Below are 14,387 nucleotides of genomic sequence, written 5' to 3'. Positions count from 1 at the left end.
TATAAATCTGGTACATTCAGACGACAGCATCAAATTTATCCCCCCAATAAATGTACTTTATCTGTGAAAATCTTAAAATTCCATTTTCATTTTTGACTTCCAAAACATTGATTCAACCAAAACGCTTTAATGAGATATTTAGTTCTCATTAACTTTGTGTTGATTTCTTCACTGGAAAACATCAGTCAGGTTTTCCTCCGTCAATATTTTCTCCTCCTCCGGTCTGCCGGGACGCTCGGTCCTCTTCTCAAACCATCTGCTTGGAGTGTTTGTCTGCAGGATTCTTCTTCATCTGCTCTCACTCGCTCTCCAAAAGAACTTCATGAATCTCAATCTCAAGCTGCTTTCTGCCCCCGAGTCCACCGTCGGGGGGCAACGCAGGGCTTCGTTTCCAGGAATAAGTCATGGGAGTCGACACATAAACCAACAACAGACCAGCAACATACCTGAAGTATACTGTTTCAGAAATATATCAGCTTCGTACCGGCGATATACCATCAACTCAGTGGCTGCATACTGACAACGTGACGGCAACATACTGGCAACATACCGGCAATATATCAGAAACATAGCGGCTACTTACTAGCAACATACCAGCAACTAAGTGGCTACATACTGGCAACGTGACAGCTACATACTGGCAATATATCAGTAACATAGTGACTACTTACTAGCAACATACCAGCAACTAAGTGGCTACATACTGGCAACATGGTGGCTACATACTGACAACATACCAGAAATAGATCAGTAACATAGCGGCTACTTACTAGCAACATACCAGCAACTAAGTGGCTACATACTGGCAATGTGACAGCTACATAATGGCAACGTGACAGCTACATACTGGCAACATACCGGCAATATATCAGTAACATAGCGGCTACTTACTGGCAACATACCAGCAACTAAGTGGCTACATACTGGCAACATGGTGGCTACATACTGACAACGTGACAGCTACATACTGGCAACATACCGGCAATATATCAGTAACATAGCGGCTACTTACTAGCAACATACCAGCAACTAAGTGGCTACATACTGGCAACATGGTGGCTACATACTGGCAACATGGTGGCTACATACTGACAACGTGACAGCTACATACTGGCAACATACCGGCAATATATCAGTAACATAGCGGCTACTTACTAGCAACATACCAGCAACTAAGTGGCTACATACTGGCAACGTGACAGCTACATACTGGCAATATACCGGCAATATATCAGTAATATAGCAGCTACATATTGGCAATGTACTGGCAATTTAGTGGCTACATACCAGCAACATAGCAGCTACATATCAGCAACATAATGGCAATATACCAGCTACATGCGGCTACAGACTGGCAGGATTGTTGCGATACGGACTCCATGATGAGACAACTTTATGAGCCATTGGTAAAAGACGCTTCTTCTCTGTGTTTCAGTGGTTCGGCGATCTGGTGACTCCGGTGTGGTGGGAGGACGTGTGGCTCAAGGAAGGATTCGCTCATTACTTTGAGTACGTCGGCACCGACTTCCTCTTCCCGAAGTGGAACATGGTGAGTGTGAAGCTTCCTCGCTCTACCGAAACGGCTCCGCTAGGCTCAAAACCAGCGCTGATAATTCGGGATTTTAAGTTTGAGTCGAGTTTACATCCTCCTGACTGAAGCTTCCATCCAAAGACTGTCGCCTCTTGTGATTTTCTCCACCTTTACCCAGAAAGTGAAGCAAATCAAATCAGCTCCGAATGGAGGCGAAATATCTCTGATCTCCTGCGTTTGTTTTATCGCGGGGGGGGCGGGGGGGGCAACGATAGAAAGTCCACCAGTCTGTATGTCCGGAACTCTTTTGAAGTGAAAACTGGGAGTGAGATCAAGACTCGAGGGTTTGTCGCTGAGAGGTTTTTTTTTTTTTTCCCCTCCGATTCTTTTTTTTTTTTTTCCTACAAACAAGAAAAATAAAACCGAAGCGCTTTCAGATATTCCGCAGCTCTCGTCCGCTCTCGTGAAATGTAATTCCTCGCCCCCCCCCCCCCCCCCCCCCCTTCCGGCGGCTTCAGGTGAGTTTTTCGCCCGGAGGCCGCTCGGCCGGATACTGATTTGATTTCCAAGAGCAGGAAACCTGATTTCAAGAAGGGAAGAAATAAACATCCACCAAGAGAGACGGATACAAAACCGTGGGTATGGAATCAAACCGGTAACCCGGTTCGGTGCGCTCGGTGGTATTTGTTCTGAATCCCGGCGGGAAGCGTTGGACACGGCGGTTTCTCGGCGATTACCCAGAAACAGGAAGTGGGACAGCTTGTTGAGCGCCGCCGACAGAACGAGCGCGTGGCTCCGCTGCGACGCCGTGTGCCTCGGAATAAATTCCGACAGTGTGTTGGATGACGCCGCGGGGAGATGCGCAAATACGTTTTCTTTGATTCGGGTGACCCTGTTAAAAACTTCCAGACGTGGAAAATCTCTCACAGATGGTGTTCAGTGATCGCCGGAAAAAAAAACCTCCAGTCTAAACAGTCCTCTCCCTTGAGTGTATGTATTTATGGAAATGTAAAGCAAATATTTCAAAAGGGATGAAAAGAAGTGGTGCCTGTTATTATTTGTACCTCATTATGTATATTAGATAGTGTTTTCTACTCAACTCGTGTACGATCGTGCATTTAAAGGCGTCATCACCGACTCTTTGTCGCTTTCGCCGTATTTCGCCGGCGCGCCTCCGTCTTCATCAGGAATGTTCTGCGGCTACCTTGTAATAGTTCAATTAAGTGTGTTATGCCTCGAGTTTGTTCATAAGTATTTGTGTTATTTCACGAAAGTGTTTTTTCTTTCATTTTTTTTAAAAAACATTCCCTTTGAGGCGTTTGACACGTTTTGGTGTCTTTGTTGGAAACGTCCACTTTCCGAAGCACGCCGTCGTCCGCGTCAATGACCTTCGGCCGACAATCCCGTCATAATCCCAGTCAGATGTTGCAAATGTCATCCGACCGAAGTGTTTATATGGTGCAAATTTAATCCGGTTGACATTCAATTAGATTACTTTTCGTCAACAATACCACAGCTAATGGCGGATTGACTACGGGTGACTGCAAAAGTATAAAACTACCGAGTCGCAGAAGAATATGAACTGGGAGTCGTGACACTCTGGATTAGATAATGTTGTTATTGTCCATCTACTGAGCATGTGCAGAACTATTTATGATGGCTTTTTTTTTTTTCCACCGACGGTGTCGGAGCGTTTTCCGAAAGTTTTGGTCTCGCAGTGGCTCCGAGCACCATTGTCGAGGCAACGAACAGCCAAAACGCAAGACCCCTGAACGCGTCACGTTGAGCCTTGTTTCCATGTTTGAAGGCTTCTGATCGTCCATTCTGAATTAACTCGTCATCCGTTGGTTCATTCCACTTCCAATTCCACATTCTTTTCGAAGCAATCACATTTTCTTTGACAAAAAAAGAGAGAAATCGCTTCACAAGACAGAAGCAACCCGAGAAATTTGCCGGAGAGCGGCGGCGGCCTTTTCTCGTCCTCCCTCGCTCTCAGACGTTTAGCGCGACTCCTCTCTTTGTTGTGCCAAACTTTACATAACTGGCGTTTGGACGTACGGCGTCGTGCATAAGAACAAAGTTAAAAACAGACTTGTGAGGAGGAGGAGAGTCCCGACTGCCAAGCTCTCCTCCTGAACCCGTCCACCTCCTTCCACTCGCCTCCGTCCGTCTTTCTTTTCTTCTTCTCCTCTCCTGCAGTCCAGCGGATCAGATTCAGCTCTGTATCTGCAGCAGGTACAACAACAACAACAACAACAACTGAACAAAAACCACAATAAAAAAATCCTGATTTATTTTGTTTCGCTCAAGTCGGCAAACAAATTGAGGCAGCGAGCGATTCGGTTCGAAACACAGTAAAATTAGAAATGAACTCTTCCTCTAATTTCACTCCCTTCTCTCCCCCCTCCTCCTCCTCCTCCTCCTCCTCCTCCACTCCTCCAGAAACTTTCAGAGGAAACGTGACGGCAGCCGAACTTTAAATTACAGAACAATCAGACGAAACTCTCGTCTGCGGCTTTTGTTTCTGCATTAATCCGATTCGCTTCAGACGCCGCCAGACACCCTTACGACATGAGAACCGAGGGCACGGGGTATGATCCGGAACTGCGTGTGGAACATGACGATACGACACGATGGCCGTGCCGCGTGTTCCACGCGGCGATGACGAGTCACCGATGCCACGAATCCGGACCGCCGTTGACCGCCGTTGCGCATCGTCGCCTTCTGTCACGAATGGTTTGTGTGCGTGGCTTAATGAGGCGTGACGGTATGGGCTCCCGAGAACCATTGATGAAGACATTCCGAATGGCGCCGCGCGCTATCGACACCTTTCACGGCGTTCTGGGTCACAACACAACGTGTTATACGTATATAGACACACACACGCACTGTATATGTGACAGAATTGGAGACACGTTTTCCCGTTATATGCCTCAACTCCCCGCCCCCCGCCCCCCCCCCCTTCTCCTCGAACGCCACGGAAACTTTCGGGGAGAAACGGTGAACGCTGCCGAACTTTGAATTACAGCACAATCGCACACGCTCTCGTCCCGCAGCTTCGTTTCTGCACTCGTCTGATTTACTTCCAAGAGAACGAGGCGTTACACCAAAAACACCTTATCTTTACACACACACACACACGCGCACACACACACACTGTTTGTGAGCGACGTGGCATTTTTAAATCCCTGTTCCTGCGGTTCTGCTCGGCTGGACGCTTTAATAGAAACAAAGTGTTCCTCCAATAACAAGCGCGCCTCGCGATAAAGCCGTCCGTTCCCTGATCAAATCGTTTATTTCCGACGCAGGTTTTTTTTTTATTTAAATGGAGAAAAGGGAGAAAAGGGCGACAGCGGAACGCGGCGCGCGGGGAAATGAACCTGATGAAATGTGACATGCCGGGGACTACGTGGTGGATCGTTCCCGTATTACCCGACCAATCGCGGAGCCGGTCGGGTGGTCTTACGCCAACAACACACTGCGGGGGTTGTTATCTCCCCAGACTGGGAAACACAGCGGCGAGTTTACCGAATCCTGCTCCTCTATAAATCATTCACCTGTTTGTTGAACAGAAGTGGTTAAACAAATGGGAAAAGAGAGAGTCTGTTAAAGGTCTGGATTTGGAACGGTCCACAACTCTTCGGTTTGTTTTCAGACAATGGGACATATTCACCTTTAATAGAGAAATCGGAGCATTTCTACTAAAAAGCGTTTAATACAATAGCAGACAAAACTATATGATGTGATACAATATGACGGGGACATTATGTGTGACACGGAATGAAATGTGCAATGGTATGGTACGACCCAATGTACAACATTAAGCTATTATTATGAAATGACAAGAAAAAAATTGTATTTGAAATGATGGAAATGTTAAAATACAATTTGTTACAATACAATCCAAAATGATTAACGTTATGTTTCAATTTATGTGATACAATTGGAGACGACACAAAATGATACAATATTCTACAATACCATATTTCACAATGCTGTATGATACGATAAAATAGAATACGTTACGATACAATATAATATGATAGTATACAATATGTTGCATTATGGTATGATAATTACAATATGACATATTACAGTTCGATACAATGTTATATGATATAATATTATACAATACATTTTGATACAATATGATATGATAAAAAACACTATTATACAATATGTGATACAATACAATTCGATACAATATAATATGATAGTATACAATATGTTGCAATACGTTATGATAATTACAACATGATATATTACAGTTTGATACAATGTTATGATACAATATTATACAATACATTTTGATACAATATGATATGATTAAAAAACACTATGATACAATATGTGATACAATACAATTCGATACAACACATTATGATATGGTAGAATAGAATTTGTAAGTTTGCCCACTTTGATAACAGACTCTATATATTATGGTGGTTTACTGGTTATGGCAATAAACAGAATATTAGTCAAAAATCATAAAAAAACCACACAATATAAAAGTTATAAAATGCGTATTTTATTGAGTGAAATAAGTATTTCGTGCCCAACATATTCAACAGCCATTCAACTGGTGTTATAAAAAAGTTTGAAAACTAAGTTGTAAGAGCAACATATTCCATATGAAAAGTTTTTCCCCCCAATTTAAACAGGCGTCAAATTAAAATGTTTAATTTAGATCCTGTTCAGGTTTGTGTTGATGTAAAATCAGAGGACAAATCCTCATTACCGCTGCAGGTTTTTTATCCGGGGGAATTAAAGTGAAGCTCAAGTGAATGTAAAGTGTCTCCTGATAATGTGCTCTTGTGTTTAGAAAGATGTGGCTTTTTCATTAAAGCATGGAGAGCAGAGGCAGGCTATCATCATTACACAAACCCGCCGTAATTCCTCGTAAAAAATTAATTAGCCGGGCAGATCCCCGGAGAGGACTCCTCCGATACTAAGCGCCCGTGATTAAAGGAGGGTCTTTGATCAGGCTGGACCACAATCAAACAAGACGACATCACACAGGAGCTCCTTCCACGTCCTCTGGAGCACCTGGGACAATCTTTTCTCCTCTGAAACACATCGCGGGTTTGACTCCCACAGTGGTCTTTGAAGCGCTTTAGGAAGATGTTCTACGTGACGTGACATCGCATCGTCTTTTTTTAGTTTTTTTTTGCTTTGTGTTTTTTTTAAAAAAAAAAAAAGTAGCTTGTTTACAAGGCAACGTTATGAAAAAGATCTATGTTTTTACACAGCAACGTCAGAAACGCTGAAAAACTGATGTAGTTAGCATGCCAGGCCACGAGGTGGCGCTGTTGGTTGGTTACGCGCCATAAACGTTAACGCAATGGGAGTACCACCAGTTTTGACTGTATTCTCCAGATTAGCCTGAAAAGAAAATAGAATAAATAAAGCTGTGAAGATTAGAGTGTTTGTGGTGTATTACTTCCTCAGTGCCGCGTATCAGACGGACGGAAACGCTTTGTGTTTCCTCCTCGGAGCTCATCGATCTCCGAGGGCAGGGATGAAGATCGATCGTGCTCGTTTACATGAATATTTCATTTTATTTTTCTTTTTTCTTTTCATATTCATTGAAAGTCTCTTTGTTTCACATCAGCTCTAATCCGCCTCGACATTCACCTCTGACCTGCTTCCTTTTTTTTTTCTTTTTTTTTTTTTGAACGCAACGCAGAATAACAGAAAACCCGCGGCGGCAGCTCTCGCTGAAAACAAAGTGTAAAGTGGTTGAAACATTCAACAGGTTGTTCTTCGGTTTGGGTTGAGCAAATGTCATTAAGTTTAACTGGAAATGTTCCAAATCAGGTTTAATCACAAAAGTCTGAGGCTGTGTGAAGATTCAAGGAACACGTGTCCTCTTTGAGTCTTGTCTACCTAAGACAGGAGACTATGTATTCAATTAGAAAAGACTAAGTTCAGGTATAAGAATATGAAAGTCTCAGTCAAGGTCAATGAATTTAAGAACGCAAGATGATTTTTTTTTTTTTACACGTAGGAACAAAATATAATGTGATGAAACAATGAAAGCCAGAATAAAATGCGTATAACCTTAATTGATTACCAAAGATCAATAGACTGCTGCTAATGGCGAACTACAAGCAACAGTGGTTTGTAGTCTTCAGACCAGATGTCAATGATTGTCTTCCTCACTACCTCTTCCTCACTAACGCCGCGTCTTTCTGCAAGACATTTTACGGCTTTTCTTTTCGGGCTTCGCGCCGTTCGCTACACACTGCGTTCTACGTCACGTCTTCTCTCTCTCTCGGTCGGCTGGATAGGGAGACGCTTTCACACCGTCCGCCAAACGAACCCGGGCCCAGCACAAACAGCTGGCGTGAACGAGCCCGCAATAGTTCAAGTTCAGTTTCAAGGGTTCAGATTCGGGTTGAAAAGTTCCCTTCGTACTTTCAATAGTCTCAGTCTGGTTTTCAAGATTTCCACTTGGAGTTAGTTTGGAGTTTTTACGTGAAATAACGCGAGCACACGCTCCAGTGCCAAGTTTAAATGACATGGGGGGGAAGAGACTCTGCTGCCCCTCATGAACACAGCTCGTAGGCCTCTCCATCTGTGTGTGTGTGTGTGTGTGTGTGTGTGTGTGTGTGTTGCTCTATTAGCCGTCCCTCCCTCCACATGTGGGTCCATCTGGTCCATAATGACCATATGGACCAGACGGACCTCCTCCTGCTCTCTTCAGGTGATTTACAGTCTCAGTTAATTACAGCTGATGTGTCATTTACACCCCCACCCCCACCCCCCTCTTTCTTTCGCACAGAATTTCATCCAAATGTGCCGTTTAGCTGATTAACTAATTGTGTAATTTGTGGTAAAGTCCCCCTGCCGCCTGTTTACCTCGGTGTGTGTATCTGTGTACATCTGTATTAAACTCAAAGGCCGACTGAGGAGGACATCGGCGCTCGTTCCACAAATAGAAACGTCCAGTGGTTAGTCAGATTCCAACAGTCTCTACTTCGTTTTCAAACACATATATTAGAATTTTTATCAGACTTTCCACCTTTACACCAAATATTAGACGGAACCAACGAAACAGAACTACGAGTCCCAACAGATGTTTGAAATAGATTTTAATAGCTAAAAAGTCTTAAAAATACAGTACATGCAGTTTTTTAAACGCAATGGACCCTTTGTGATCTCTCGGAAGCCACTCCCTCGGTTCTGGCTATTTGGGTTTCTTTGACAAGTGGAGGAACCTTTGATTCCGTGGGACTGGGACCGTCGACTTGTCCTGAAGTTTGCAGATGATTCATGAATTTCACAAGTGCTAAAAGTGTAACCCCCCAAAAAAATCACATTTTAACTTCATTCTGGATCCGAAATTACTGAAATGCAGCTCAGGACTGACAGAAGCAGTCAGACACTATATTACTGTATCTAAACCTTTGTCTTTCATTAAAAATGTAATTTCTCCTCAAACTTTTATTCAACAGCTTCATTAAAGCATTAAAGGTAATCTGTGGATTATACAGAGCTGCTGCTGGGCCACGAATTAGCCAGATCCCTGCAGATATTGTTCATTCATTTAAAAAAACCAAAAAAAAAAAACCAGAACCGATTCTTGTTCGTTCTGTTCATTAACGACTGAAACTTAATAAGCCGGCTATTCTGCTGCTTAACAAGACAGAGGTTCATTAAAACCAAATCTCCACTGTAAACACTGTAATCCGTGAATTAGACAGAGCCACACTTCCCTGGATTTAGCCCCCGTCCCAGGGGTAATTTAGGCTCAGCTCGTTATGGCTCGACATGTTTGCGGACGTATATTAAGATTCCCGGAAACCGTTGTAGGGTGGAAGCGAAGGAGCGGCGCGACAGGAAGGGGAGATGTAGAGAAACAATAGATGGAAAGAACCCCAACCGAGCAGCGGAGGCGTCGGTAAACAACGATTAACTCGACTAATTGCCCGGCGAAACCTTTGTTTACTCAACCATCTGCTCGACTCGACAACAATTTGTTGTCGGGATTCGTTTTCCAGGCTTAATTGTTGAACCGCAGTTTGTTGGAAGCGGCGCTGGAAGGAAACCAAACCGGCGATGAATCGTTCCAAAACAAAACCATAAAAATCACTGTGTAGGTTTCCGTTGAGTTTCCCGCAAGGAGATGAAACATCTGGATCTTCTAATGAAAACGACTCAAACTGATGTAGTGCATATGCCAGGCCTATAGGTGGTGCTGTAACTGCCGCAGAAATACACCCAAAATGGAGAAGAAGACAAAAATTGAGAAATCGACAAATCTAACATTAAAGCAAATAGCATCAGGAGCTTCTGCAGCTTGATCTGGCGCATGTAGTCCGCCATTGTTGTTGTTGTAAAGCGACGTCGTGGAGAGGGTTGAGCGGTGGGGCGATGACATCATCGTTTTCAACTAATGCTCGTCTTGTCCGTCCACACGGCGTTTTCAATTCCTCTGGTACCCGATTCTCAAAAACAAAGCTGTTCCCACACTTCTCAAACGCTGCGCCATGTGGACGATCGGCCAAGAACGATGCGGTTAGATGAAACATTCCGATTTTCTGCCCGCAAGTGACCCCTGTCCGATCTGTTTTGTAACTGAGTGAACGTTGCGATTACGATGTTTGCATGCCAGAACCAGGCATCGATCATATGTGGTTCCAAAGAGATTTAAAGGAGGACACTCACCTAAATTTTTGAAAAGGAAATAAACAATTTCGTATTCTGCGGAAAACATTCTTCTGTTTATCCATCCTTCATAGGCCGGAAAGTTGAAGTGACCCCAGCTACACTGGTTTAATTGAAACTGTGACATCAAACTACCGTGTTTGGGGAGGTCGTGGAGCTCTCTGAAGCTTTCTGACTTCCTTGCATGCAGTCAAGATGAACCCCAAGGATCAAACCCGATGCTTTGTGTTTCCAGGAGAAGCAGCGATTCCTGACCGATGTCCTCCACGAGGTGATGCTATTGGACGGCCTGAGCTCCTCCCACCCCATCTCCCAGGAAGTGGAGCAGGCCAACGACATCAATCGAGTCTTCGACTGGATCGCCTATAAAAAAGTAGGAGTGACAACATTGAAACGTCAAAAAAGGAGCCTGCAAATCTAAGTTATGTTAAGTTGCTGATGTTACGTCAGTTAATGGAGGAAGATGCTCTATAATCTGGTGGTGAGCTCGTATTGGAAGAAACAGATTTATAAACTAATAGCACCAAGAAGAAGAAGAAGCCACAAAACAGCCTAGGTAAACTACCAACATTCAGTTAAGTGCTATTCAAGAATGCTAATGCTAATCGAAGCTACTGTGAATACAGGCTAATGCTAGTGCTACTTCGAGTAACACATTTTTCACTTTGCTGTCAGGAAGACTTTGTCAGCTCAGGATTAAATGTGCAACTTTCCCAGTAAACAGGAGTTGATGTGATTGTGAACCGCGAGCAATAGCTTTGAAGCTTCAGCTCATGCTAAAGCTAACCTCCAGAACGGTGAGGAATCAGTTTCACCTCATGCTAAAAGCGAGCAGACGTGTCGTTCTCCCGCTCAGCTGTTGCTCTCTCCCGCCCGTCCTGCCTGCAGGGGGCGGCGCTGATCCGGATGCTGGCCAACGTGATGGGACAGCCGCTATTCCAGAAGGGACTGAACGTAAGTGCGACGCGTCCAGCTGTGTACACAGAGGTTCCACTATCGGAGGGGAACAGCTGGGGTTTGTGTTTGAAAGTGATTAGTCAGCGTCTGTGTGTGTGTGTGTGTGTGTGTGTGTGTGTGTGTGTGTGTGTGTGTGTGTGTGTATGTGGTCAAACAGAGCACACACACACACACACACACACACACAGAATAAGTGGATTTCATCCGTCGCCGCAAGCTGAAGTTTGCCGACTTTTTCTGCTGAGCCGAAGCGACCCGAAGTCAATGGGAGTTGTGGCCGCCAGCGAGCGAAACACAAACTCTGCTGCGACATTTTCCAAGAGGTTAAATCCGCCACAGCAAAGTATAGATTTCCTGAGCAGAGGACGGCAGTCGGGATTATAAATAATCAGTTGGGTCGTCGGGGTTCCTACTTTATTTATTCAGTCAACTTTTTTAAAAGTGGTTGGAAATCTACTCCAACATTCACAAACATCCAGTGAATGTTTGGATAATTATCGGATTTAAATGTTTGCTTTCACTTAATCCTGCAGGAGAAACTCATAGAACCGGACTTCATTGTCCTCTGAGAGCCGACAAAGCTGAACATTAAACAGGTCTCAGTCATCAGGCGGAGAAAATGTAGTTTTAATTTGTTCGTCTGGTTTGGTTCCAGGAGATCAGCTTTAGTTTGAAAGAGTAAGCGGTCAGTTTAGACGACCGCGTCAGGGCTCAACTCGTATAAAATTGTTGAGTTTAGAGTCTGGCTCTAGCTTAGAGAGTCTGGTTCTAGTTTAGAGAGTCCGGTTCTAGTTTAGAGAGTCTGGTTCTAGTTTAGAGAGTCTGGGTCTAGCTTATAGAGTCTGATTCTGGCTTAGTGAGTCCGGTTCTAGTTTAGAGAGTCTGGTTCTAGCTTAGAGAGTCTGATTCTGGCTTAGTGAGTCCGGTTCTAGTTTAGAGAGTCTGGGTCTAGCTTAGAGAGTCTGGTTCTAGTTTAGAGAGTCCGGTTCTAGTTTAGAGAGTCTGGTTCTAGTTTAGAGAGTCTGGTTCTAGCGTAGAGAGTCTGATTCTGGCTTAGTGAGTCCGGTTCTAGTTTAGAGAGTCTGGGTCTAGCTTAGAGAGTCTGGTTCTAGTTTAGAGAGTCCGGTTCTAGTTTAGAGAGTCTGGTTCTAGTTTAGAGAGTCTGGTTCTAGCGTAGAGAGTCTGATTCTGGCTTAGTGAGTCCGGTTCTAGTTTAGAGAGTCTGGGTCTAGCTTAGAGAGTCTGGTTCTAGTTTAGAGAGTCCGGTTCTAGTTTAGAGAGTCTGGTTCTAGTTTAGAGAGTCCGGTTCTAGCTTAGAGAGTCTGGTTCTAGTTTAGAGAGTCTGGGTCCAGCTTAGAGAGTCTGATTCTGGCTTAGTGAGTCTGGTTCTAGCTTAGAGTGTCTGGTTCTAGTTTAGAGAGTCTGGGTCTAGCTTAGAGAGTCTGATTCTGGCTTAGTGAGTCCAGTTCTAGTTTAGAGAGTCTGGTTCTAGCTTAGAGAGTCTGATTCTGGCTTAGTGAGTCCAGTTCTAGCTTAGAGAGTCTGGTTCTAGTTTAGAGAGTCAGGGTCTAGTTTAGAGAGTCTGGTTCTAGTTAGAAGAGGTCTTCTGTCTTTGGATAGTCACATGCAGGACTCATCTCAAAGTGAGTGAATCAGTTAATTTGGACTTTTCTGGTGGCTTAGAAGACATTTATTCCTCGGACGAAACAACTTTATCAAGGAAATAGAATAGAATAGAATAGGTCTTATCCACACGAGCAAAAACTATCTTTTTTCTCACAGTCGTTTTTAAAAAGTTTCCCGCCCACATGGCACCATAAAAACGACTCAAAACAATGTAGTACATATGCCAGGTCTATAGGTGGTGCTGTCGCTCTGCCACAGAAAAACACCAAAAACGTAGAAGAACCCAGACCATCCTCGTATTGGAGAAATCCCACATCCCACACAAAAAAAGTGCGATTACATGAAACGTTGTTGTTGTTTGGACGGGACCTTAGTTTGGTGCTGATCTACTGTATCTAGTCTCCATTGGTTGTTGACCAGTAAAGAGCAGAACAGACCAACAAAGAAGTTATTCATGTTGTTTTCAGCAGATAACAGCCACATTTATATCGATGACTAAGTCGTCCACACATGGATACTTTGATCTCCCGGTGTGGTTTCGGTACATGAATCAGTTCGTACAGAGTTTATTGGTACCAATCGTCTGTCGCTGCTCGTCTCCCGCCTTCATACGTGTGGTTGATAAAAGCCCACAGAGCCTGCTGCTCGACTCCCGGAGCAACAATCGGAGTGATTCAGGGTTCAAACAGGGACGGGATTAATTCAGGAGGACAGCTGGATGAGAGCGAGATCAGAGAGAAAGCCCGGAGTGATCGCAGCTCACAAACATGATTCTTTTAGGAGAAATCCCACAATGTGAGGAGTCTGTTTGATTCTGGAGGGCTCGGAAACACGCGGAGAAGTACACTGGGTGTCAATGAAGCGGGAGGAGGAGGAGGAGGAGGAGGAGGAGGAGAAGGAGAAGAAGAAGAAGAAGAAGAAGAAGAAGAAGAAGTTCGTCTGCACACACTGTAAAAATGATGTCACATGATGCAACCTGAAAGTGGGTTAAATATATTTTGTACAGAATAAGGCCGCACACAAAGACAAAAACACACTAATGTACACACACACACACACACACACACACACACACACACACACACACACACACACACACACACACACACACACACACACACACACACACACACACACACACACACACACACACACACACACACACACTATGTCCTGCTTTTCCTGTCGAAGTGACCTGAAACGTAGAACAAACCAGATTCTATATAAAACACTGCTGATCCTGCAGCACAAAGAGAGACGTGTGTGTGTGTGTGTGGTCACTTCGACAGGAAAAGCAGGACATAGTGTGTGTGTGTGTGTGTGTGTGTGTGTGTGTGTGTGTGTGTGTGTGTGTGTGTGTGTTCTGAACATTACGCTCCGATACCTTTCCAAACCTTCAATTTCAGTTACCGCAGTCTGATCATATCTTTCCTTCATCAACAACATTCATGCCCAGATAGTTAACAAAATAAGAGTAGCAATGTATCATAAACATTCCGGAACGTTTGTATTTTGTCACGTAAGAACATTCCGCAATATGTCTTTGTCTGAATCCTTAACATTCCAGATTATTTTTTGTCACATTATGAATATCCGTTTTCCA

General features: G+C 44.1%; 1 protein-coding gene across 1 annotated transcript in view; it reads left to right on the top strand.

Moving 5' to 3' along the window:
• Positions 1-14,387, top strand: part of trhde.1 (thyrotropin releasing hormone degrading enzyme, tandem duplicate 1) — a gene marked incomplete at its 5' end in the record, with an annotated part of 148,576 nt that overhangs the window by 95,052 nt on the left and 39,137 nt on the right. Inside the window, 3 exons of the mRNA XM_080492323.1 lie at positions 1,436-1,549; positions 10,437-10,574; positions 11,090-11,155. Of these exons, the coding sequence (XP_080348449.1) occupies positions 1,436-1,549; positions 10,437-10,574; positions 11,090-11,155 (318 nt within the window). The remainder of the gene's footprint in view (positions 1-1,435; positions 1,550-10,436; positions 10,575-11,089; positions 11,156-14,387) is intronic.

The sequence above is a fragment of the Lipophrys pholis genome (assembly GCF_963383615.2).
Source record: "Lipophrys pholis genome assembly, chromosome: 22".
NCBI lineage: Eukaryota > Metazoa > Chordata > Actinopteri > Blenniiformes > Blenniidae > Lipophrys > Lipophrys pholis.
This window is presented reverse-complemented; position numbering and strand designations above follow the sequence as displayed.